This window comes from Colobus angolensis, unplaced genomic scaffold (assembly GCF_000951035.1).
Source record: "Colobus angolensis palliatus isolate OR3802 unplaced genomic scaffold, Cang.pa_1.0 Scaffold80, whole genome shotgun sequence".
Classification (NCBI taxonomy): Eukaryota; Metazoa; Chordata; class Mammalia; order Primates; family Cercopithecidae; genus Colobus; species Colobus angolensis.
In genome coordinates, this window is record NW_012121821.1 from 1,793,981 (window position 1) to 1,816,958 (window position 22,978).

Here is a 22,978-nt window from a genome sequence, read left to right on the forward strand (position 1 = left end):
TTAGGTAACCCATAAGTATATACCTGCTATAGATCCACAAAAATTAAAAATAAAAATGAAAATAGATGTAAGAATCTTAAATAAAATGTTAGTAAATGGAATATAGCAATATATTGAGTAAGTAACATGTCATGATAAAGGTAAGGTTTATTTCAGGGATATACAAATGATTCAATACTGGGACATCTTAGGAAAACTATAATCATTTTAATATGTACTCATAAGAGATTTTTATACACATTCAAAATGTATTCTTTAATTTAAAAACCTCTTAGTATAAATTAATACTATGTTTGATCAAATCTAAGAAGCCATTTGTAAGGGTATAGAAGAAAAACCAAAGTGTTTTTTTCTGTTGTCTCTCACCACTCAACACTATGACAAAACAAGTCCTAGGGGAAAATGTAAGTGGGAACTTGTATAACATTGGGGTGATGTAGGCCTTTCTAAACAAGATTCCCAAAGCAGAAATAAAAAGGTAAAAGACATTGGATTGGACTACTAAATATTTTACATTTCTAGAGCTCATAAACACCATAGAGTATATTGTAAACAAACAAACAAACAGACAAAAAAACCAGCAGTGACAAAAAAGCAAACTGGGAAATACATATGCAACCCAACCCATTTGGTGAACAAAAGATTCATATCAAAATCAACTGAGAAAGACAAACATCAGAAAAATGGGCAGAAGATATAAACAGACACTTTTCAGAATGAGAAATACATATGATCCACAGACTAAGGAAAAATCTTTCACCTATTAATAATAAAAAATGAGGTAAAAGGATGAATAATTTTTCACCTACCAAATTAGTGAAGATTTCCAATATTGTCAAATTAAGTATTGATCAGAGCATAGGAAATTAATACTTTCTACTGTAGGGTGTGAATTGGTAGTACCTTTCTGGATAGCAGTGTAATAAATTATTTAGAAGTCTTAGAATTCTACATGCCATAGGTCTAGCAATTACACTTCTAGGAACTTATTCCAAGAATCATTTTTATGCATAAAGATATAGCTACAAGAATGTTCTTAATCATTCTTCTTATGATAGCAAAAAATAATTTCAATGTCCAAAATAGGGGTCTATGTAAATAAGCCATATGGTGAAAATATATCTGACATTTCAAATAATAGTGCAAAAGAAAATTTAATTATCTGGAAAGAGGTTTAAAATACATTTATAAGTCTAAAAGAGTATTAACATATGATCCCATATTTATAAAATATGCATACCTGTAAATATATGCATATGAAATAGTTTAAAAGGTTTTGTACCAAATGTTAACAGTAGTTGTCTCTGGATGGTGCAATTATAGGTGATTTTCAAAATCTGTACTTTTAAGTTTAAAATTAGCAAGTATTTATAGGGTATCAGAAAGACACTAATATTTTAATATTACCTTTGTTCAATGTGTTACAAACACTGAACAATTTATTTTAAAAACTGACCTTAAACACATTATTCTCTCTATGACAAAATTTATCCTTTCCCAATAATAATTTGAAGGAATGAATTAGAATGTAATTCCACATTTATTTTTAAAGGCCAAAATCCATGTTGCCCATCTACTCACATTCGTGGTAGATACTTTGCCCACTGCCATCTCTTCTAGGTTGTTGCTGCTTCTTTTCTTTTTTATCCCTAAGTGACTGGTAATGGTGATGACATCCTAATGAAAGGTAGCCACCGGAAGCTTAAACTGCTCAAACCTTCTGGTTTCAAATTTTCTCCCTCCTCATGACTATCTTCCATCTTCCTGTAGCACTTACACTGTCCTATTCCCCGAAGCCTAGAGGCAATCGATGAAGGGCGGGACACCAAAGTTAGATCTGCATTTATTTTCAAACAGATTGATTTTATTAACTGTTTATCATGTTTGAATATTTTAAAATTGGGAGTATTTTAAAGCCACCATTGGTTGATAACTTACTGTGCATTTTGCTAAGCACTTTAAAGAAAATTGTCTCCTTTATTTTTAATGACTTAAATAGAAAATCAAAGCTCACAAAGGGTATGTAATATGCTCAAGGTAACACGGGTAGTAAGAGATGGAACTAGGACACAGATTCATGTCTGTCTGGTCCCTAAGACACCCTTCCCCAGCTCACTATTATGTTATAATGCTTCACTGTATTCTGGCTGATTCTTCTTTTTGCTGAGTAATTCACCATCTGGTAGCTATCACACTCTAGTGTTAATTGGTGCTAATTTTCTGATGATGGCCAATGACTATACTTGGATTTTAAAGTGGAAAAAGCTATGATTAGGTGCAATACATGTGAGGTTAAAGTCACAACTTTCCCCACTTTACTGTGTGTGACTTTGAATAAGCTACTTAACCTCTATGAGCCTTAATTTCCTCGTTTGTAACATGAGGATAATACCCTTGTCACAAGAACTTTTGAGAGGATTAAGTAAATAATGTTGAAATGTTTTGTAAGTGGAAAAAACACTGTACATGTGAAGCATTGATATTAAACAGTATAAGGATTGGTATACATAGCAGTTTTCAGAACAAAGTTTCATCAGTGAAAGGGAGGCATGCTGCTTATTGGAATAGAGACTGGAGATCTATTAGGTAAGGACTCCTTTAAAATTCTGGGAAGGTTTGTTTGTTTACTGCATCATATTCTGTTATTGGTCATATTCTGGGTTAGTTCTGGTTATTGCCGATTGGTGTTGATGATAACTAGTAATAATTTGCTGCAGGGATGGGATGGGGAAGAGAGCGATTTTGCTTATTTAGAGTAGAAAGAGATCTAGAGAAACTCAGGAGACAATGGATAATTGATAGTTTTAATCGCTTACCAAGTGGCCAGCCTGTATCCAGAGCACTGTGTGGTTCAATATGAGACCCTCGCTTTAAAAGATTTATAGACGTAAAGTGGTATGTGTATTATTTTTTTTGCCCAGAACTGGGTCTTTTTCTAGATTTTCACCTGTTGGTGCTTTGTTCAGTGCTTCCCACTAAGATAGCTTTGTAACAGTAATGCTTAAAAACTTTTCAGTGTGGAAGTTTATACAGTGTGAAGGGACTTTTTTTACTTCCCCATTGGGCAAAAAGCTACATTCAGAGAAGAGCAACTGATGCTAAGGAGACTCAAAACCATGTCACTTTGAAATGACAGTGGAAGAGAACTGAAAAGGCTTAGCTCAAGGGGAAAAGTCGTAGAGTTGTCAGAGTCTACTTCAGTAGTTTGCAAACCTCACTGTCCATTAGAACCATACCTTCCAAGCCTCTCCTCAAAGTTCAGATGTAAAAGATTACAGTGGATTCCAGAAGTTTCTTTTTAAACTCTCCCATAGTTCTTATGCTTGGTTCCCATGAGTCCACGTGAAGGTTAAGGAAGCCCTGCCTTACGGTGATGTCAGAGGTCATGCAACAAACAGTACAAACAACAGGCATGGAGAGCTGAAAAGATTTATCAACTGTCTGAATGTGAGATTGGTGAAAGCTATTCCTAAAGATTAATTTGATGTTTAAAACCTAGTTTGGAAAGTAAGATGATGAATTCAGTTTTGGAAGCCTGGTATATTTGAGATTTGAACATAAAATTTCAGGTATATGAGTCTTCCCCAAAGTGTGTTCCACTGAATATTTGTTTCATCAGACCATTACATCTACATAATGCTAGTTCCAGGACATGTTAATATTGTGTTCTGTGACAAAAATGAGTGCCATGGACTAGGAAAATAAAAGATGGCTCATTGGGAAACACCGAATTAAAATAAGTCAAATAGTTGCTTTATCATAAAACTCATGGAGCCTACAACACACTAATGTTCACTGTAGAGCTCCAGGAGTAAAATATATGTAGCACTTTCAAAATTTTTTCACCACAGAACATTTTTTTAATTGAGGAAATGTTGTGAAGCTAATGTTCCTGATAACACACGTAGGAAATGCTAAAGTAGATAAGGAAGATATTTAAGTTGACTACAAAGGCCAAAGTTAGAGTATAAGTTTCATGGAAGGGTTGAATAAGGCAGTGAAATGCTGCAGAGACTCACAAGCATAAGAACCAGTCATTTGTGTTGGCAATATTAGAAAATTTAGAAAAGGCAATTTTAGTAGAAGTAGTAGTGAAAGTAAGATTTTGAAGATGTTAGGATGCAATCTCATGTTTTCAAACCACAAGCTGAAATGGAGACAACGTGTTAAAATATTTAAAATTGGAATTATCCTGGAAAATATAGTCATTATAGTTATGCTACTATAGTTAGAGTAGGAGTGGTAAAATTAACTCCTTATAATAGGAGGGAAAGTAGATTCAAGGAAAAATTTTAATTTTTTGAATACATTGAAGAAAGGTGTAAAGAGAGATGAATTTAAGGTGCTAGAAATGAGGAAAAGAGAGTAAAGAACAGGTAGAATAAACTTTAGAAAAGGAGATTACTTTTTCTCCTTCTGGGGGATAGGAAATTTTTTAGATAAATAATTGTGTTAGATTTTTTTGATTAATAATTGTCCATCTATGAGATTCGTTTTTAGTATTCCGTTTTTTGGATTAGCTAGTTTCTTTGCTTGTGTATTAGTGTCAAGTATGCTTGCCTAGAGTAGGAATTCAATACATGGCTGTTCTCATTAGTGATGCTGTTATTTTCTCTATTCGAATATGTTGCTGCTTCTTACCACCACCAGTAAGTAGACAAAGGAGACTCCATTAAGGTCAAACCAGATAATTAACTCCATTTGGTTTATCAGTACTGTATTTCATAATCATAAGTTGGCTGACCATGATTCCTTCTGCTGTTTATATTTCATCTTCATTATGTTGCATTGCACTTGAAACAACCTACACTTTTGTTCATTCATGTCTTGATTTGTTTTTCAGTGGTCATTCTAGTTGCAATTTTTTTTTGTTCTAAGGAAGCTTACTTTATGCTGCTGGAGATTTGCACATTTTACTTCTATGTACTCACTTAAGTATATAGTGTTAATGGCAGTCGCATGACTCATAGTCTGCGTAAGCATAAATTAACTCCAGTACCTCTGTGGTATGCCCTCTTTGAGATTGCTCTGGAAGACCACCCAGAAGTCTGAATTTACACAGACTGCAAAGACCCATTGAACTTAAGAAAATCCAGCAGCACTGACTGAACAAATACACCTGCATCTTTCAGTATGAACGAGCTATCCATTTGCTCTTGATTGAGGTTCAAACTGTTGATCTTACACTATAAAGGGCTTTATGGGCTGAATTATGGATACTTTAAGCAAGACCTCATCCTTTAAATAGAGTGCTTTGCACATAGTGAGCACTCCATAAATGCTCTTGACTGACTATGACTTAATGAATGTTTAGACCTTCCAGTGAACTTCTTTTCGTGGTTTCTAGATTTGAAGGAAGGGTTCTTGATATTGAATATTTGTCTTTCTTATTAGTTTTGCTTGGGGGCTTACTATAGTGTAATTTTACTGACCACAGGAAATTTATCTTTTTAGTGATGAATCATTTTAGGTGGTCTGTTGGCCCTGCCTGAGTAATCAATGGAATCTAAGGTTTTATAATTTGATTCGTGTGTTCAGAGACAATAGCTGTAAAATAAAATAATAGTTTTAATAAGTTCACCAAGAAAGTAGCAAATGTATTACTTTTTGCCCTGGGCCTGGGTCTTTTTCTGATGGATTTGCACTTGTTTGGTGCTTAGTTCATTGCTTCTCACAAAGACAACTTTATAACAGTGCTGTTTAAGAACTTTTCAATGTGAAAGTTTATACGATGTGAGGGGACTTTAAAAAAAAATATTTCCATAGTTTATGGGGGAGCTGGTGGTACTTGGTTACATGAGAAAGTTCTTTAGTGGTGATTTGTGGGATTTTGGTGAGGGGACATATTTCACTTCCTCATTAGGCAAAATGTTACTTTGGAGTAATTAGAAAAATAGAATGCTCTATTTTAAATAGGTGAGATTTTCTTAGCTTTAAAAGAACATCCAGGTTAGTGGTTCTCAGGATTATCTGGAGAACTTAAAAGTATAGATTTCTAAATTCTTCAACTGTGCTTTTCAAAAGGTTAATGTAATTCGGATAATCATACATGTTCTTGAATTATTGATTTGGGCCCAGGGAACAAAGTGGTTTAGTACTGATTTTCTGTCCCCAAGTTAGGTCAAGAAACATTTTATACTATCTCTTTTCAAGGCAATTATATACTATTCTATTATAAAGTAGGCTTTTAGTATCCTTATGATTTTTTAAAAAACAAGAAAATTATATGAATCTAATATCCTGTGTGGGACCATGCAGCTTGAAGTTTTCTTATTGATCCTAGTAGCTCACAAGAATAAACCAGGAATAAGGAACAAACTGAGGTGGCAAATGACTCCAAAGGAACAAAACTTACTCCTTCATTTCTTCCCCATATACTAAATGAAGGTACTACTCATTATCCACCGAGTTACTGGAGCTAAGAGCCTCTCAGTCATCTTTAATTATTTTTTCCCTCACCTCCCATATCTAGTCTACCAATGCATTTTGCTCTATGCACCTTCAAAATATATTCTGAGTCTGACTCCTCTTCATATCCATTGCTACTGCTCTAGTCTAAGCCACCATCATCTTTACCCTCTTTGACCTGAACTATTATGAGCCTATCTTCTTTGGCTTTTTAAAAATAGACTTCATTTTTTAGAACAGTTTTCTATTTACAGAAAAATTGAGATAGTTCAGAGAGTTCACATATATTCTCTCACACAGTTTCTCTATTAACATCTTATATTAGTGTGGTATATTTGTTATAATTATAAATGAATATTGGTACATAATTATTAGTTAAAGCCCATTTTATTCAGACTTTCTTAGTTTTTAACTAATGTCCTTTTTCTGTTCCAGGATTCTATCCAGGATACCACACATTTAGTCCTTCTGTCTCCTTAGTCTTCTCTTGACTGTGACAGTTTCTCAGACTTTTCTTATTTTTGATGACCTGGCAGGTTTGAGGAGTCATGATCAGGTATTTGCAGGATGCTCCTCTGCCGGAATTTGTCTGGTATTTTTCTCATAACTCGACCGGGGTTATGGGGTTTTTGGAGGAAGATCACAGAGGTTAAGTACCATTTTCATCACTTCATATTAAAGGTATATGAGAACAACATGTCATCACTTTTGATATTGACCTTGACCACGTGGCTGAGGTAGTGTTTGTTAGGTTTCTCCACTGTAAACATACTTTTTTCTCCTCCTTTTCCTACTGTATTCTTAGGAAGAAAGTCACTACACATAGCTTACACTTAAAAAAGAGTAGGGATTTATGTTCCCCATCCTTGAGGGCAGAGTATTTCTACATAAATTATTTGGAATTCTTCTGCAAGCGAGAGTTGTCTATTTTTTCTCTTTTATTTTCATTTATTATTATTTTTGTTTTTTAGAGGCAGGATATTATTCTGTCACTCAGACTAGAGTGCAATGGTGTGATCATAGCTCACTGCAACCTCAAACTCATGGGCTGTAGTGATCCTCCCACCTTAACCCCCCGAGTACCTGGAACTACAAGTGTGCACCACCATGCCCATGTAGAGAAGGGGGTCTCATTGTGTTGCTCAGGCTGGTCTTGAACTCCTGGGCTCAAGTCTCTTCTTTATTTAATCAATAATTATTTATATCAGTATAGACTCATGGATATTAATTTTATACTTTTGAGTTATAATCAATACTACTTTATTTATTGTTGTTGCTCATACTGTTCCAGGTTTGGCCATTGAGAGCTCTTTCAGTTGGCTCCTGTGTCCCTTTGATATATTCCCATCAATGTGGGGTGTATTTTTTTTATTGTGTTTTTGAGTGCTTCTTACTTTTTGGCACTTCTTGATGATCCAGGCTTATCTTGTATATTTCCTGCCGTAGTCCTAGAATCAGCCATTTCTTCAAGGAGTCCTGGTTTTCTTTATTAGAGAGTAGTGTTGGAAGCCAAAATCTGGATGGTAGGTGGCCTCTCTGCTTTGGCGTTTGTCCCACTGTAGTTCATTCTTCACATAGCAGGGTGAAGATTTAAGTACATTTAAATTATATTGCAACCTGTGATGGGTTATCCTTATATCTTTCAAAATCGCAACTCCTTACAATGGCATTTAAAGTTGTGGTCTACCCTTACCTACTTCTATAACTTTATCTTTTACCATTCTCTCTCTCATTCTCTCCTTCCTGGATGCATTGGCCTGCCATCACCCTGCCTTTTTCTTTCTTCTTCCCCCTCCCCTCTTCCTAATTTTAACCCTCAAATTATTAACTAATGATTTTTAATGTAGTGTTGTCTAAATAGTATTACCTTCCTTACTAAAAAGAATAATGTAATGATTAATTTTATGACTTACAGCTATCATTATATGTAATAAATTGAGTTATATAACAATGTTGCGTTTAGGCCCTAATGAGCTACATAGGACTCTCTTTGCCTTCTAAATAATTCTACAGAGTTCTGTAAAGTGAAAAGGGTGCTCCTCCTTTATCATCTCATCCACATTTATGTCCTCAGAGGCTATCAAAGTGTCCAAAGTGCTAGTCAACTCTGTATTGCTCTTGTCTGAGATTTTTACAGCTCTAAACTTTTAGAATCTGTCAGTAATTGTGTCTAGAACTAACCCGCTAGCCATAACTTCTATTGTTCTTTTCCTGATTACAACCTAAGGCAGAAATGAAAATTTATGGGGAATGTAAGAGAATAAATATTATGTATGAAACTGGTAAATTTTACTAACTCCTAATCTGCTTCATCCCCCAGAGAACACATGACAAGTGTGTACACAACACCAATCTTGAAAGACAAGACCAAGAAACAAACACACAAACAAATAAATGCATTGGAAATTGTCACAAAGTGATATGAACAGACAAAGATCCCATTGATTAGAATCTTCTGGCATGCTACTGGTGATCTCCAGTAATTTGCAGAAGCAGCTGCCCAGTGGCCAAAATGCACGTTAAGCACTTTGGCAGAATATGTTTGAAAATAGTGATGAAGAGTAGGGAAGTCAAACACATTTTGTAAAACGAGTTAAAGTATGGAAGAACTGTATATGTTTTGTTTGATTTGGCTAACTTCTAGGTTTTTGGCTTTTATTGGAGGTTTGGGGTTGCTAAGTGGCTAACTGTAGAAGAAGTGAAATGTAGTTTGCTAGGACCTCCATAACAAAGTATCACAGACTGGGAGACTTGACAAAATTTTATTGTCTCACAGTTTTGGAGGGGAGAAGTCCAAGATCAAGATGTCACCAGGTCTGATGTCTTCTGAGGTCTCTCGTTGGCTTGTAGGTGGTTATCTTCTCCCTGTGTCTTCCCCTGGCCTTGCCTCCTTGTGTGTCTGTCTTAATTTCCTCTTTTTATAAGGTCACCAGTCACATTGGATTAGGGTCCCCCTGGATGACATTTTAACTTGATTAACTCTTTTAAAATGTTTTTTTCCAAATACAGTCACAGTCTGAGATACTAGGGGTTAAAATATCAACCCCCAACATATGAATTTTGGGGGAACATAATTCATCCAATAACATGAAGGTGTACTCTGTTCTCTTTAATGTTATTTTCTTAGCATTTTGAATATATTCTCAATAGATAAAGGGCCTTGACTTTCAAAAGCCTCATTCTCTGTGGAGATATAAATATACACAAGAAACAATTACATTATTTTAGAGGAAACATAAATCACATAGACAGGAATTCAGAGAAGGTGAATATCCACAAGGCCTAGGGAAGAATTGTAGAAGCTGGGAGCCAAAAGTGGCCTTACAAATTATTTATTTTGTCAGCATTCTCTATCTGCAGGTTTGAGTTCTACAGATGCACCTTTTTGTCCCTTCACACTTACTTTTTCCTCTGTTCGCTTCTCTCTGTTTTCCCCTTTCTTCATTCCTGGGAATGCAGGGGGAAAAAAAGTAGGTAATTTACCTTTTTAATGGGATAGCTTGTGTGGGGCAACATTGACTCACTTCAATAACCTCATTTCAGTAATGAGAAGAATGGAGTTCACAAGTTAAATGATTTGTCCAGGTTTCTGACCTAGAATCCAGGTCTTCTGATTCTCACTGCACTATGCTTTCAAGTGCATTGTGCCACTGTTTTAATGGGAGAATGTTTTATTTGTGTTTTAAGAACAAATAAGATAGCCTTTCCATATTGCATAATCAGGTCATTTATATTATTTTCCATTAGCCTTCCCTCTTAAACATTTCCAATTTCTTCAGCTATTTTTGTAACTATTCTGTTATTGTTTTTCTACATCATTTTGGCATCCATATTAAAGTTTCACCTCACATAAGATCTTAACCAAAGTAATAATTATTTCTTTTATAATGTAGTGCTTTAAAAAAAAAAAAAACTTAGCTTTACTGGTATTTGTACCACGAGTATGATATTACTAATTGTGCTTGTGGCCATAGGTAAACTTCACTTAGTATCATTGTTTCGATGAAAGCTACCTTTTACTCAGCTTCTAATATGTGTCAGGACCACCTGGGTACTTTATGGTATCATCTCATTTAATCCACACAAGCGTTCTTAAAGGTGAATGTGTTACCTGTTTTATAGATGGTAAGACTTAAAATCGTCATTGACTTCTCTGAAGTTGCATAGGGTGGAAAGTGGGAGAGCTGGGACTTGACTTGTTCTGTTTGTCTCTGTTGGCTCTTTTCCCACAACTGTTACGTGAATATGGACAAGAAATAGACCTGTTTGCTTACCGTGTGTACCTCTGATGCCTACATGGAGCATGCTTCCTTAAAAGTCAATTTGTGGAAAAATGAATGTGGCCCACAGCTTCTAAGTGTATTTTTATATACCTTTTGCTCTTTTAGTTTCTTTGAGTCATTTTTATGTCTCAATTTGTTCTCCTACATATTAATATTTTGTAATGAATTTAGACTTCTTGGAATATGATTTATTCCTTCTTGATACTGGCAAATCTTAAGACTTTGGCATGATTTAATTTAGTGATATATCTTAACCAAGCAACCATAAATCTCATTTTCACATGAAAGTTAAAAGATGTATAATACTGTATTTTGTTAAACCACATGATTTGTCATAATAGTTGTAATTGTATCATGTTTTCAAAGTGGCTTGACTGAATTCTTGCTGCTCTTTTACTCATGATTATCCTGATTTCTAAATTTCTGGGTTTTAAAGTTCTATTTTTTTTCAGTTTTTTAAAAAATTAACCATACAGTGAATGGGCACCTTTTATTTAAATCATTATTATGGAAATGTAACATAGAGGCCTAAATTTTAAACACAGTAAGGAGGTAACTCATAACCTACAGCTGATACAACAATGTCGGTTAATATGTTGGGTTAAAAGGATAGAAATACCCAAGTAAAAGTGGACTGGCAATGCCAGCCCCTACTATCTAACTCAGTGAGGACTCTAGAGAAAGGCAGGTTTGGAATAGAAATGATATCAGAGTTGTGAGCTGGGATTTCTGTGATTATCTTGGTGTCCCTCTCAGGGCTGCAAGATTGCTATATCAATTCTAAGTGGCATATCCTTATGTGGTATTTTCAAAGGCAGGAAAGAGGAAAAGAATAGAAAAAGGGCCTTCTCCCTAAATCATCTTTCTCCTTTTCATGCAGAAAAAACCTTTCTGAGAAACATCACCAGCAGACTTTACCTTTCCTCTCACTGCTCAGGACTGGATTAAGTGCTTCTCCTTGTACCAGTCACTGACAACAAATAGGGTTGCCATGATTGGCTTAGTCCAATCATGGTTCATCCCTGGGGAGTGCACATTTTTTAGCACTCTTCAAAATGGAATTCTGTTATTAAGACAGGCTGTTAGGTAGGCAATTAATAGTGTCGCCACTATTACTGAACTCCTTTAGTATGATCAAATAATTATTATGCACAAATGTACAATTACAACTCTGATGAGTGCAAAGGAATGACTGGTGCTATGAAATGAAAGGGATTTAATCGAGCCTGCCCACTCTTCTTCAAATAATTGTTAATTAGACTAAGATGTGGAGAAAGTTTCAGAAGTTAGGTAGGCAAAGGGGTTAAGGTATAGTAGAGTGGGGGAGGGAGGAGGAAGCATTCCACGCAGAGGAAGCATATTGTGTTTATGTAAATTAAAAGGGCACATAAATATTCACTGCTATTCTCACTAGGCTGGTCGGTGAAGGCCTTTGAATTACTTCTGGGGGTAGAAGACATTGGTAGACCTTGTAGGTCTACGAGTAGGACGCTGAAATACTGGAATTTTTGAAAAATTTTCTTGTGTTGAGGGGACAACAGGATAGATTATTTGACTTGGATTGTTTTACAAAATCCTTGCTGTGAAGTTGCCATATATAATGTGCTTATAGGCAAAAATCACCCTGTCACCCATGCTCCTTCCCGCTAACAGTTGCCTGCAGCTAGAATCTTTAGTTGATATCAGTTAAAAACATTAAGAACAACACCCTCACTTCTCTGACACCTTCTGTGATGCTAATTTCTGTACTTGATACTTATGTGATTCCCATTTTAAAATTTTTGATATAGTTGAACATTAAATGAAAAGCAATGTTCTCTGAGATTTTGTGGATTTCCTAAGAGAGACAATAAAATAAAATATCTTTTGGCTTCAATACATATAGAACTTTTGTGGATACTGGGCTATTCTCTGTAAGGGTAAAATGGTAGTTTTATAAATTTGTCCAGGAGTATACAGCTCTAACCAATGACTAAAAGTGACCTCTTTTGAAAATTTGCAACTCTATTATCAAAAGAGTGCATGTATTACATAATTTAATTATTTAAGTAGTATACATGATACTTGAATTCTCCTAGTGTCTACCCTTTCTGGCTTACAATTCATGAAAAGTTCATTTTCAGGTTTAAAAATTTGGAAGTTTTTATTTAAATCTTGTAAAATGTGGCAATATTGCTATGGTAGATAGGATACAGGCTCAACTGTTCTGACAAGACTCCAAAATAATAGTGGCTTAAAAAAAAAACAGCTTGGGGCCAGGTGTGGTAGCTCACACCTGTAATCCCAGCACTTTGGGAGGCTGAGGCAGGCAGATCACTTGAGGTCAGGAGTTCAAGACCAGCCTGGCCAACATGATGAAACCCCACATCTACTAAAAACAGAAAAATTAGCTGGGTGTGGTGGCACATGTCTGTAATCCCAGCTACTTGGGAGGCTGAGGTGGGAGAATTGCTTGAACCCAGGAGGCGGAGGTTGCATTGAGCTGATAGCATGCTCCTGGGCAACAGATTGAGATTCTGTCTTAAAAACAAACAAAAAACAAACACACACGCACAAAAAACAAAATAACAGTTGGAGATTCATATGGCAGTTCTATAGGTGCCTTCTATCTTATTGCTTTACTATTCTAATATCAGTTTTCCCCTCATGATCTAAGAATGGCTACTTCAGCTCCTAGAATTACATTAACATTCCAGCCAGTGGCAAGGAACAGAAAGACAGGAAGGGTACATTCCTTCTCTATAAGGGAATAACTCAGATGTTATCACCTCACTTTTGCTTGCATCCTCTTGGCAAGGACTTAGTCATATGGGTACAACTAGCAACAAGACAGTGGGAAATAATGTGGAAATATTGTCTGTGTGCCCACTTAAAACTCAAGAGATTTTCTAAAATTAAAAAGGGGAGGATGAATATTGGAAGGCAGTAACATTCTGTGCTATAATCACCATCTTTTGGCAGTTGCCAAAAGAAGTGGTTGAATAGTTTTGAACTTAGAAGTAAGTATATAATTCGGGGTAAAATGGGTGTCTGTGGAGACACAATTATATTTATGCATATTATACCCTATTTTATGCAATTTTGTATCCCTACCATCTAGCATAGTATACTACTAAAAATAAACACGTAAAAATATGTTTGGAATGAATGACCATCCTTCTTTTCTTTTCTTGTACAGTCTGTATTAGATATGTATTCTTTTTTTACACTTGCCATATATTCGTCCTTATCCATATTTCACTTCCTTTCTCAAAGGGGATTTAAAAGTCGAGATGATCATAGTTCATAGGATGATAGAGGAGTACTTTGTATCTCTCTGTGTTTAAGTCTGTATGTGAAATCTAATAGGAATCTGAATTAACTTAGAACAACAAAGGACCAATTTTCCCTATCCCCATACTGACAGTTTTAACTTCTATTATCATGTTTTAATTATAAAAAAGGGTAGCTGTATTCTTTTGAATGTTCAGTATTGTGTCTGAGAATTCTGAAGGTTTTTTTTAATTGATACCCAAGGCCACTAATTGGTTTGTGAAGATGTTTTCTCTGCACTTTATGTGTATATTTTATGTATTGACCAGCTATCCCTAGAGAAGATAAGACAATCAGAGGAATAAAAGTGTTCTGACATGATTTTTTTTTGTATCTCAGAATTAGGTATTTTATAGACATTTTAATCATTTGTCTTGTTTTTGGCCTTCTATTAATATACAGATTCATTTGTTCTTGTGTTAATTTATACTACACATTTTTAATAACTCTTAAGTGTCAGGTGCCACATTCGGTGTTGGGAGCATGAAGATGCATGAAACCCAGTGTGCACCTCACTCAGCTTAGTGTCTGTGCCACACCATGTGGGGAGTGCTGTGCCAGGCCCCCACTGTGGGGTAACTGAGGGGGAAGCAAGGAGCCTGTGAGGTGATGGGGGCAGGCGGGATGCCAACATGATCACGTGAGCCTTGATTATTAAGAAATAATATGGCAATAGTTTCATCTGATGGGAGCGATGCATACAAAGTGTGAGTTAGAGATGGAACGGAGAGCTGGATCATGGAGGACTCTTTATATGCCATGCAGAGGAGTGGGGACTTAATGTCCCCAGGTCAGTGGCTTTCAAACCTTTTTGTCCACAACCCATAGTAATGCCTATGTTTTTACACGATGACTTATTACTAGGCCCAGACCTAACATTTGCAGGGCCTGGGCAAGAGGACAAATGGTAGCATAGGTACATACAGTATAGCTAAATATTTAAAAATCAAGGCAAAAAACTGTTAGAAAAGGATACACCAACCTACCTTGACACATATATCTTATAATGAAAAATGATACCAAATAACTGAGAGTAGTGCAAATTTAAAATTAATTTTGTCTTCCACCAAAAGACTATGAATTTACCCTAGGAAATGCCAGGGCAGTGGTAACTGGGCCAAGCTGGAGGAGAGGAGGGAAAGGCTCACTCAGCTTTCTCTTCCAGTGGCCATGGAATCTGCAGATAAATACCTCCTTTCTCTTACTCTTTTTGTGTGGAGGGGCTTTTTCATTTCTGCCAGAGGCTCTGGGCCCCCACCCGTTGCTCCTTCTATATCCAACAGCCAGGCATTGAGTTCCAAAGTGATCTAGTTCATGCCAATCCAGTCCAAGGGCAACCTCTGGCCCCCAGGTGCTCTCAGCCACTCACCCTCACAGGAGGGTTTGCATTAAGAGTTCTCTGAGCAGGAATGTGAAGGGTAGTGAGACAGCTAGCACTTGCTTTCTATGGCACACCTTTTTTCCATTCTTTTAGGGCCAAGGGGTCCCTCCAGCCCTCGGGTGCAAGCTCTTTCATTCAGCTGACAACTTTTGGCCACTTCTTGGACTGGAGGTATACACATGCTAGTAGTACTACCTAATCTGAAGAAGGGGCCCATGTAGGTCAGAGAAGCAGCATACAGCCATTTGGGTAGAGAATGATGGTGACCTTGGTAGTCAAAGCTTCAGGTGGAAAAGAGAACTCCTTGGCTGGTGGAAAAGAGCACAGGCAGAGGAAGGCCAGAGCAAAAGCTTCTTGCTCACTATTGGTGGATCTGAAGGGAAGGAGGACACTGGTTATGAGGTTATTCAGCCAAGGAAAGGCCTAAAGATAGTGAAAGTGAAGATAGAGAGGAGGGGAAGGATGTAGAATCCACAGGTCTTGATGGCTAATTAGATATTGGGGGTGCAGAAGAAATCTAGAATAATGCCATCATTTCTGATGTGTGCCATTTAAGGCCACAGTGTGTCATTCAGGTAGTATTTTGTTTATTATTTGAATATATGGGTCAAGATATGGTCAAGTAAATGTTTTCATTTGGACAGTTTGTTAAGATGGGAATTTCTTCTAAATCACCTACTAAATCAGAATCACTAGGAGAAGTCCTGGGAGCCTGCAGGTGAGCAAACTCCTGTGGTGATTTTGAGACACATCTGTACCCTAGAGAGTGGGAACAGTGTTTCAGGTGGCCTGAGGGCTGAACTCTGGTGCTCACTAATACTTAAGGGACAGGAGGAGGAAGGGAAGTGACAGACACACTGGAAAGAAGTGGGCAGTATGTCCGATGAAAGAGAGAGGTTTAATAAAGTAAGGACGGTGACACGGCTTGTGCATTTAACATTGGGAAGCTTCTGATAAACCTTAGCAAAGGCAGATCACACTGATTCAAGGATTGAATATGTTGGGAGATTAGGAAAGGGAGATAGATGATATAGGATATAGTCTATACATCTTTTTTACATTACAATTTGATTGTAAAGCCAGATGAAAGAGGGATAACAAAGCAAGGCACAGATTTGAAGGGGTCCTTTAAAAACAATTCTGGAGCACTTACATGATGAAGGGAAGAGGAACCTGTGGAGAACCAGATATTGAAGATAAGGCAGAGAAAAGGAGTAATTGATATAGCATGGTTTCAAGGGAGATGAGAGGTGCATTTTAGGACCCAGAAGGAGGGAAGCTTAAGCAGAAGGAAGAACACCTCTGGCTTCTATACAGTTAAGAAGGAGAAAGGGCATGCATAGATGCAAAAAATTATCTTTACAGACATTTGAACACAAACTCTAGTCCCAATTTAGGTGTTGTGGCTACAGAGGTTATATAGGGCATGGCTGTAGTTGAGTGGGGGAGATAGACAAGGAAACCAGCAAGATAACATGTGGCAAGTGTTGTTAGAGTTGTGCTAAGAGATGATGGAAACACAGAGGAGACATGAGACAAGGCTTTGCAGAATTGGAGAGAGGGCAAAATATGAAAATGGGTTTGTACCTGAAATAGAAGGCAGGGACATGGAAGAGAAGGGTTGAGATGAGGACTATGGTAGGGCCAGGACTTAGGGAAAATGTGCATCAGGATTACGGCGGTGCTGATTGATAACCATGGATGCAATTTTACATATACATGTATATGTGTGTATTACATATTACACATATATGTGTATATATTTTTTACATATATACACACACACACAATCATACAATTACAAGTATCAGCTGAAACTTTGTTTGGGAGGACTTCAGAAAATCATTGTTTGTGACCAAGGAAACTTCTTGCTTATCCTTCCCTTTTCCCCTTTGATAACTTCTCTTGAGGCTAATTTAGGTACAGAAAGCCACCGCTTCCAAAAATGCTTGGTACCCTGGCATAATTTCAAAGAAATCTCTTTTCCCACTTAGTTAACTACATTTCTCCAGGAAAAAAAAAAGTCTTCTCTGTCAATGTAACATCCTTTAACAGGACTCCTGCTGGTCGGTTCTTATATCTTGCTGTGGCAGCTGTGAACATATATACTATTGATTGTTGATGTGTGATATAAATCCGACGGCAGCATGCCCACTAATTGGTTTGAGAGCTAGATATAGACAATGCTGTTTTATAGTAGCTTGTGTAGATAGGCCTAGTCATAGGGTTAATTCTGCTTGACAGCACATCAGCAGCATCTTGAGAGTAATTACCTAACAGAAGTTTTCCCACAGCCAAACTGAGAGCTTCAAAGGCTTCTGAATTTACAACCAGTATTAACCAATATCTGAAACATAATGTTCCCACAAGAGCTCAGAATTTTTTCTTCTTCTTATTAAATGTATGGGGTTACTAGGTTCATTTGCTGTGTCCAAAGAACTTAGTGAAAAGTTACTTGGTGTTGAATAATTTCTCAAACCTTGAATAATAAAGAGAATAATTATGAATTTGGTTTTGTATTGCCTTATTAACTTACTGAAACAAGTTAATCTGTAAAGATCAGGTGCCTTTTAAAAAAACATATTTTATCCTGTTTCACCCAAAAACAAATTTAAAATGTTAGTATCTTTTCCATATTGTGCTATGTGTATTGATATTTGCATATTTAGAGGGCCTAGGGTAATGCATGTATTTAAAATGGTTACAATACATATATTTTTTTATATATTTTAGAAATATACACTGAAAAATGTAACTATGACCTCCCCTCCCAATCACAGCTCCCTTCCCCGTGAAATAACTGTTCTTTTACAACAGATTTTATATTGTAAAAACTTTCTTTCTCTTTGCAGGTCAGAAACCAAATTTGACTCTGGTTCAGGTATGTTTACATTAATAATGCTATTCTGAATATATTTTATTTACATTATTCTCTGAGGAGTAATTCATCAGATCAAGAAACATTTTGATTTTAAACAGACTGGGCAGTTTTTTTTCAAAATGTGAGTCCCACCTCAAAGCAGGGCTATTGACTGCTTCAAATCATAATTTGAGATGTTCACTTTGGAGTCTTCATAGCTCTGCAATAAGCATTACATGCTCTATATCTGCAGAGTTTCATTTTAAAAGCAGAGGTGGGGGTTATACATACTAATTGCTCAAAGTAGATTATTATTTTCTCAGTGGACAAAGCATCCTGAGTAATTTGAAAATTCTCTTTAGGTTGTCACCAAATGTGGGAGATGGATGCATTTAATTCAGCAAACTATAGAGAATTCAAGCTAATAGAAATAGAAGTTTGTCTATGGCTTACTAGCTTGTTTTCTCTAAAAAAAATTTTATTGCTAGATGGGTGATAGAAAATGAAGGTCACCTTAAGCCATTATTTTGAATCTATTAAGACAAAATTTACATTCTCACAATCAGTGGCATATCAGCCTCCTTAGACATTTTCTTTTCATTAAGCGTGAATGTAGCTATATAATTCTCAGGTTTGACTATGTCATTATGTCACTTGATGAGATTTATGTGCTTCACAGTTTCTGATGGCATTTACAATTAGAGCACAAAAATTGCCTCATGTCTCATACAAAGGAATTATGTATGCCCTTTGGTAGACTAACAGAAAAATAAACATTAATTTTTGAATTCTAGGAGAAAATGATTTACAGAAAAATATATAACTTGTTGAATTTAAAAGTAACAATTTTACTCTGGTTCGAGTTTCACTATATTGTAATCTGAAAAATGTTTTTACTTGTTATGTTCACAAAGGAACAAGTGCTATATATTCTTTTTGATAGTAGTGTTAAGGGGATAACACACTTTTTCTTCTTTGTAAGCTTTGTCTGTCTTTAATTGTATAGTTTTGTGAATTTGGTGAGACTCATTAACTACGAAGTCTGTATGTTTGAGTTAACAAATTTACCCAGTTTGAGAACTCCAGAAATCTTTGTATCCTGTGTCTTCTGCAGCCTCTGAATCAGATGTATGAATGACAGTATAAGATAAACATTTTTGGTTGAAAACATTGACTATATAGAGACTAAAGGTGGGATGGCATTGTATCAACTGTTTGACTCCTTGATTCACAAATGGCTCAAAATGAGACAAAAAATCTTTCTCATTTTTTAACAGTTAAAATCTTTAAGTATAATTAAAAATAAATGAATAAAGTTGATAGAGAGTGCATTTTTACATAAAAATTACATGTCTTTTTTTCCCTGCCAGTCACCAAATATTTATTAAGAACCCACTTGATTATGATCTGATGTAATTCCCTGAATATCAAGTCAGAAACTGGTTTTAGGGTACAGGGTCTGGAATATAGCTTTTAAAAATGAATAAGTCCACTAGGTTCATTTTGAAGGTAGAACCTGGAAGTAGTGTACAAAACTGAAATATTAGGCAGCTATTGTCAAAGTCAGACAATTTATGTTAAGTTTTCAAATCCAAATTAAAGTGTGCTGCTAAATTCCTGTAGTGAAAGTAAGTATTTATCATGAAAATAGTTATAACATCTGTACAGGCACACATCTTTCACTCTGGTGACCAAAGATTTTGTGCATGACTTATTTTTTTTTCCAAGTTCTTATTTAAAAAAAAAAAATCTATCATGGACAACATCTGCATGTCTTTGAAAACTACAAAGTTCTGTACTCTGAAAACTCTTATAGGGGAATACTGATTAAAAGTTTATTTATTCTTTTAATTTTAAACTTAAATATGTTGTGGAAAGAATTCAGATGTTTTCAAATTAAGAAATGGAATTTTTTTTTTATAAGCTCCTTTTAGCTTATGACTGAAAGAATCATGACAAAGGAAGTTAGAAATGTATTCTTTGGCATCCTATAACATAAATTCTAAAATTTTGGTTAGAAATAAGGTAGCACAGGGCCAGGCACAGTGGCTCACGCCTGTGATCCCCAGCACTTTGGGAGGCAGAGGCAGGTGGATCGCAAGGGCAGGAGATTGAGACCATCCTAGCTAACACAGTGAAACCCCGTCTCTACTAAAAATACAAAAATAATTAGCTGGACATGGTGGCATGTGCTTGTAGTCCCAACTACTCAGGAGGCTGAGGCAGGAGAATCACTTGAATCCAGGAGGCGGAGCTTGCAGTGAGCCGAGATCTTGCCACTGCACTCCAGCCTGGGCGACAAGAGCGAGACTCCATCTTAAAAAAAAAAAAAAAAAAAAGGAAATAAGGTAGCATATTGGAACAATTAAATGTATGACTTTAATGGGTTCAGATTCTCTATTGTTCATCAAATACAGAAAGTAAACTATGTCTGTCTAATGTTGTATACAACTGTGACAAAGTAAGATTTTTAAATGAAGGAATATACCAATCTTACTAAGAAAAAAAAACCATAAAAAATAAATACCATGGTCAGTGACTAGCCATAATGGAAAGGATTTCAAAGTTAAATTACATGTGTGTGTGTGTATACACACACACCCACATACTTCCCCCGCCCCCACACACAAAGTATATCAAGGAGAGTACCCAACTTATGCAGAGCTTACTGCACAACATTTTTAGTTTATGTAAATAAGTTTTATGCTGTGGAGTGAGATTCAGGAGAAAGGAAGGAAAGTTTTCATTGTCAGCACATGGTAAAAGGTTTTATTTGTTGATTGTATACCAAATGATTATTTTCCTAGAAATTGATTTAAATTTTTTTCTGATCAGAATCACATCTTTTTTTTTTTACAAACGCAAATCCTCAAACAACCTCCTGTGCTTTTTAAGTTCACAATTTTTTATAATGAAAAAATTTCAACCATGTATAAAAGTAGAAAGTATAGTGTGATTAGCACCTATATAGTCATCATCTAAATGTTACGCTTGTTAATTCTTCGCTGAATTTGTTTTAACTTTTTTTTTTGCTTGAAATATTTTAAAGCAAAATACATACATTTCATGTGATTTTTACAATCTGGAAATTATAGATGGCCTTGACTTATTAAAAGGAGTCAAAGTTTTGAGGTTTTCATCTGTTTTAGAAATTTGAGTCACATACACATGATTGTGTAAAGGATTGTGGCATTTTCATGTTCACATCCAGTTGAAGACTCTTTGAAAGTCCTATTTATGGTGAATTGTATAGTTAAGAAAACCTTCAACCAGAAGGCAGAGGCCCTGAATTAATTCTGACCTGAGAACTCCAGAAATTTTCTATTCTCAAAATTAATTTAGTTAAAATGTCAGCTGCCATTTAGCTGTGGTCTCTATGTACTGAGTAATATACTGATTAGAAACCTTTTCTGTTGATTTATAACTCAATCACCTAAAGTTTTTGGCTTTGCCAATTGAGAACAGTCAGCTTACCTTCTTTTTAAAAGGAGTTTTAAGGTTTCCATTTTATACCTTTTCCTAGTTGATGTACTAATGTTGGCTTGCCTAGGATTGTGTGGAGTTGGTGATTTTACTAATAGAGTAAAACAGACTTGCCTTTTATGTTCACAAGTAGCAAGAAGCTATACTCTTCTCCCCACCTCCCAAGAAGGGAAGTTAGTTGATGCTGGAGGAAGCAGAGCATTGAGTTTAATGTAGTGATTAAACATGAAAGCCATATATCAAATCTCAGGAGAAACATGCTTTTGAAAGAGGCAGAGAACTGTGGAGCATATTGCATGATAGGCTATATAAACAGAGCCCTGGAGGTCACTGTGTGGATGCAAACCAATTAAATAAAAGAACTTACTGGCTTTGCTTTCTGTCATCTGGATAGGGAGGATCACAAGTTAACATGCACAGGATTGAAGTGTAAACTTTGTTTAAATAAGCTAGGCACCTTTGGAAATTTCATTAACTCTTTCAATCCATTGCTAACATATACTTTCAAAAACCAAAGTCTCTGGGAAGTTTTTTAAAAATCCAGAATATATGTTCTCTTGGCCTTCTGTACATACCCATTGGCAAAGGGTAATGAACTAGTAATGAGTAGGATAGAAGAAAAAGTGAAGGATGAGGGTGAAAAGACCAAGAGTTGGCTCTGTCGCCAAATTTGAAGAATGTGCTTGTCTTTCAAAAGCAACCCATTTGGAAAAGCAGAGCTCTTGCAAAATAACTGAAAAAAGATATTTTTCTCTTCTGAGTTCTGGGTATAAGGATATAGGTAGAATTTACTAGTCACTAATATAACATCAGGATATTGTTATTTCTGTTCCAATAAAGTAGAATAGCTTTCCGACCAAGAAGAATCTAACTTATTATAAGTTAACCTTATCTTATTAACTTGTAAATAAGTTAATTTATAAGGACAGCTTGTACTATAATTCTGTGGTCCCAACCTTATCAGGCAATGTTTGGGTGAGAAAATGAAGTAAGAAAGTTAAATGGTATAGATTCGTGGTCCATAAACATTCAAAACAAAGGTTTTTTTTTTTTTTTTTTTTTCTATGGAGTCATGTTGGCTGAGAAAGTGAATAAGCTTATGTTTAGTGCTTGTTGATTCTGGGCTGCTTGGAATAGCTATATGAAGGAAAAGGGCTCATAGAACACAGCAACTCAAAGGTATAAGATTTCATGAAAGCAAATTATGGAGGATTAAGAAACCTAATGAGCATGGTTTAGTGTGCAGAGTTG

General features: G+C 35.8%; 1 protein-coding gene across 4 annotated transcripts in view; it reads left to right on the top strand.

Annotated features, from left to right (window-relative positions):
• MSRB3 (methionine sulfoxide reductase B3) overlaps positions 1-22,978 on the top strand; it is a 190,136-nt gene that overhangs the window by 66,019 nt on the left and 101,139 nt on the right. For all 4 annotated transcript variants that reach the window (XM_011929244.1, XM_011929243.1, XM_011929242.1 and 1 more), the window contains one exon: positions 18,237-18,265. In XM_011929244.1, the coding sequence (XP_011784634.1) occupies positions 18,237-18,265 (29 nt within the window). The remainder of the gene's footprint in view (positions 1-18,236; positions 18,266-22,978) is intronic.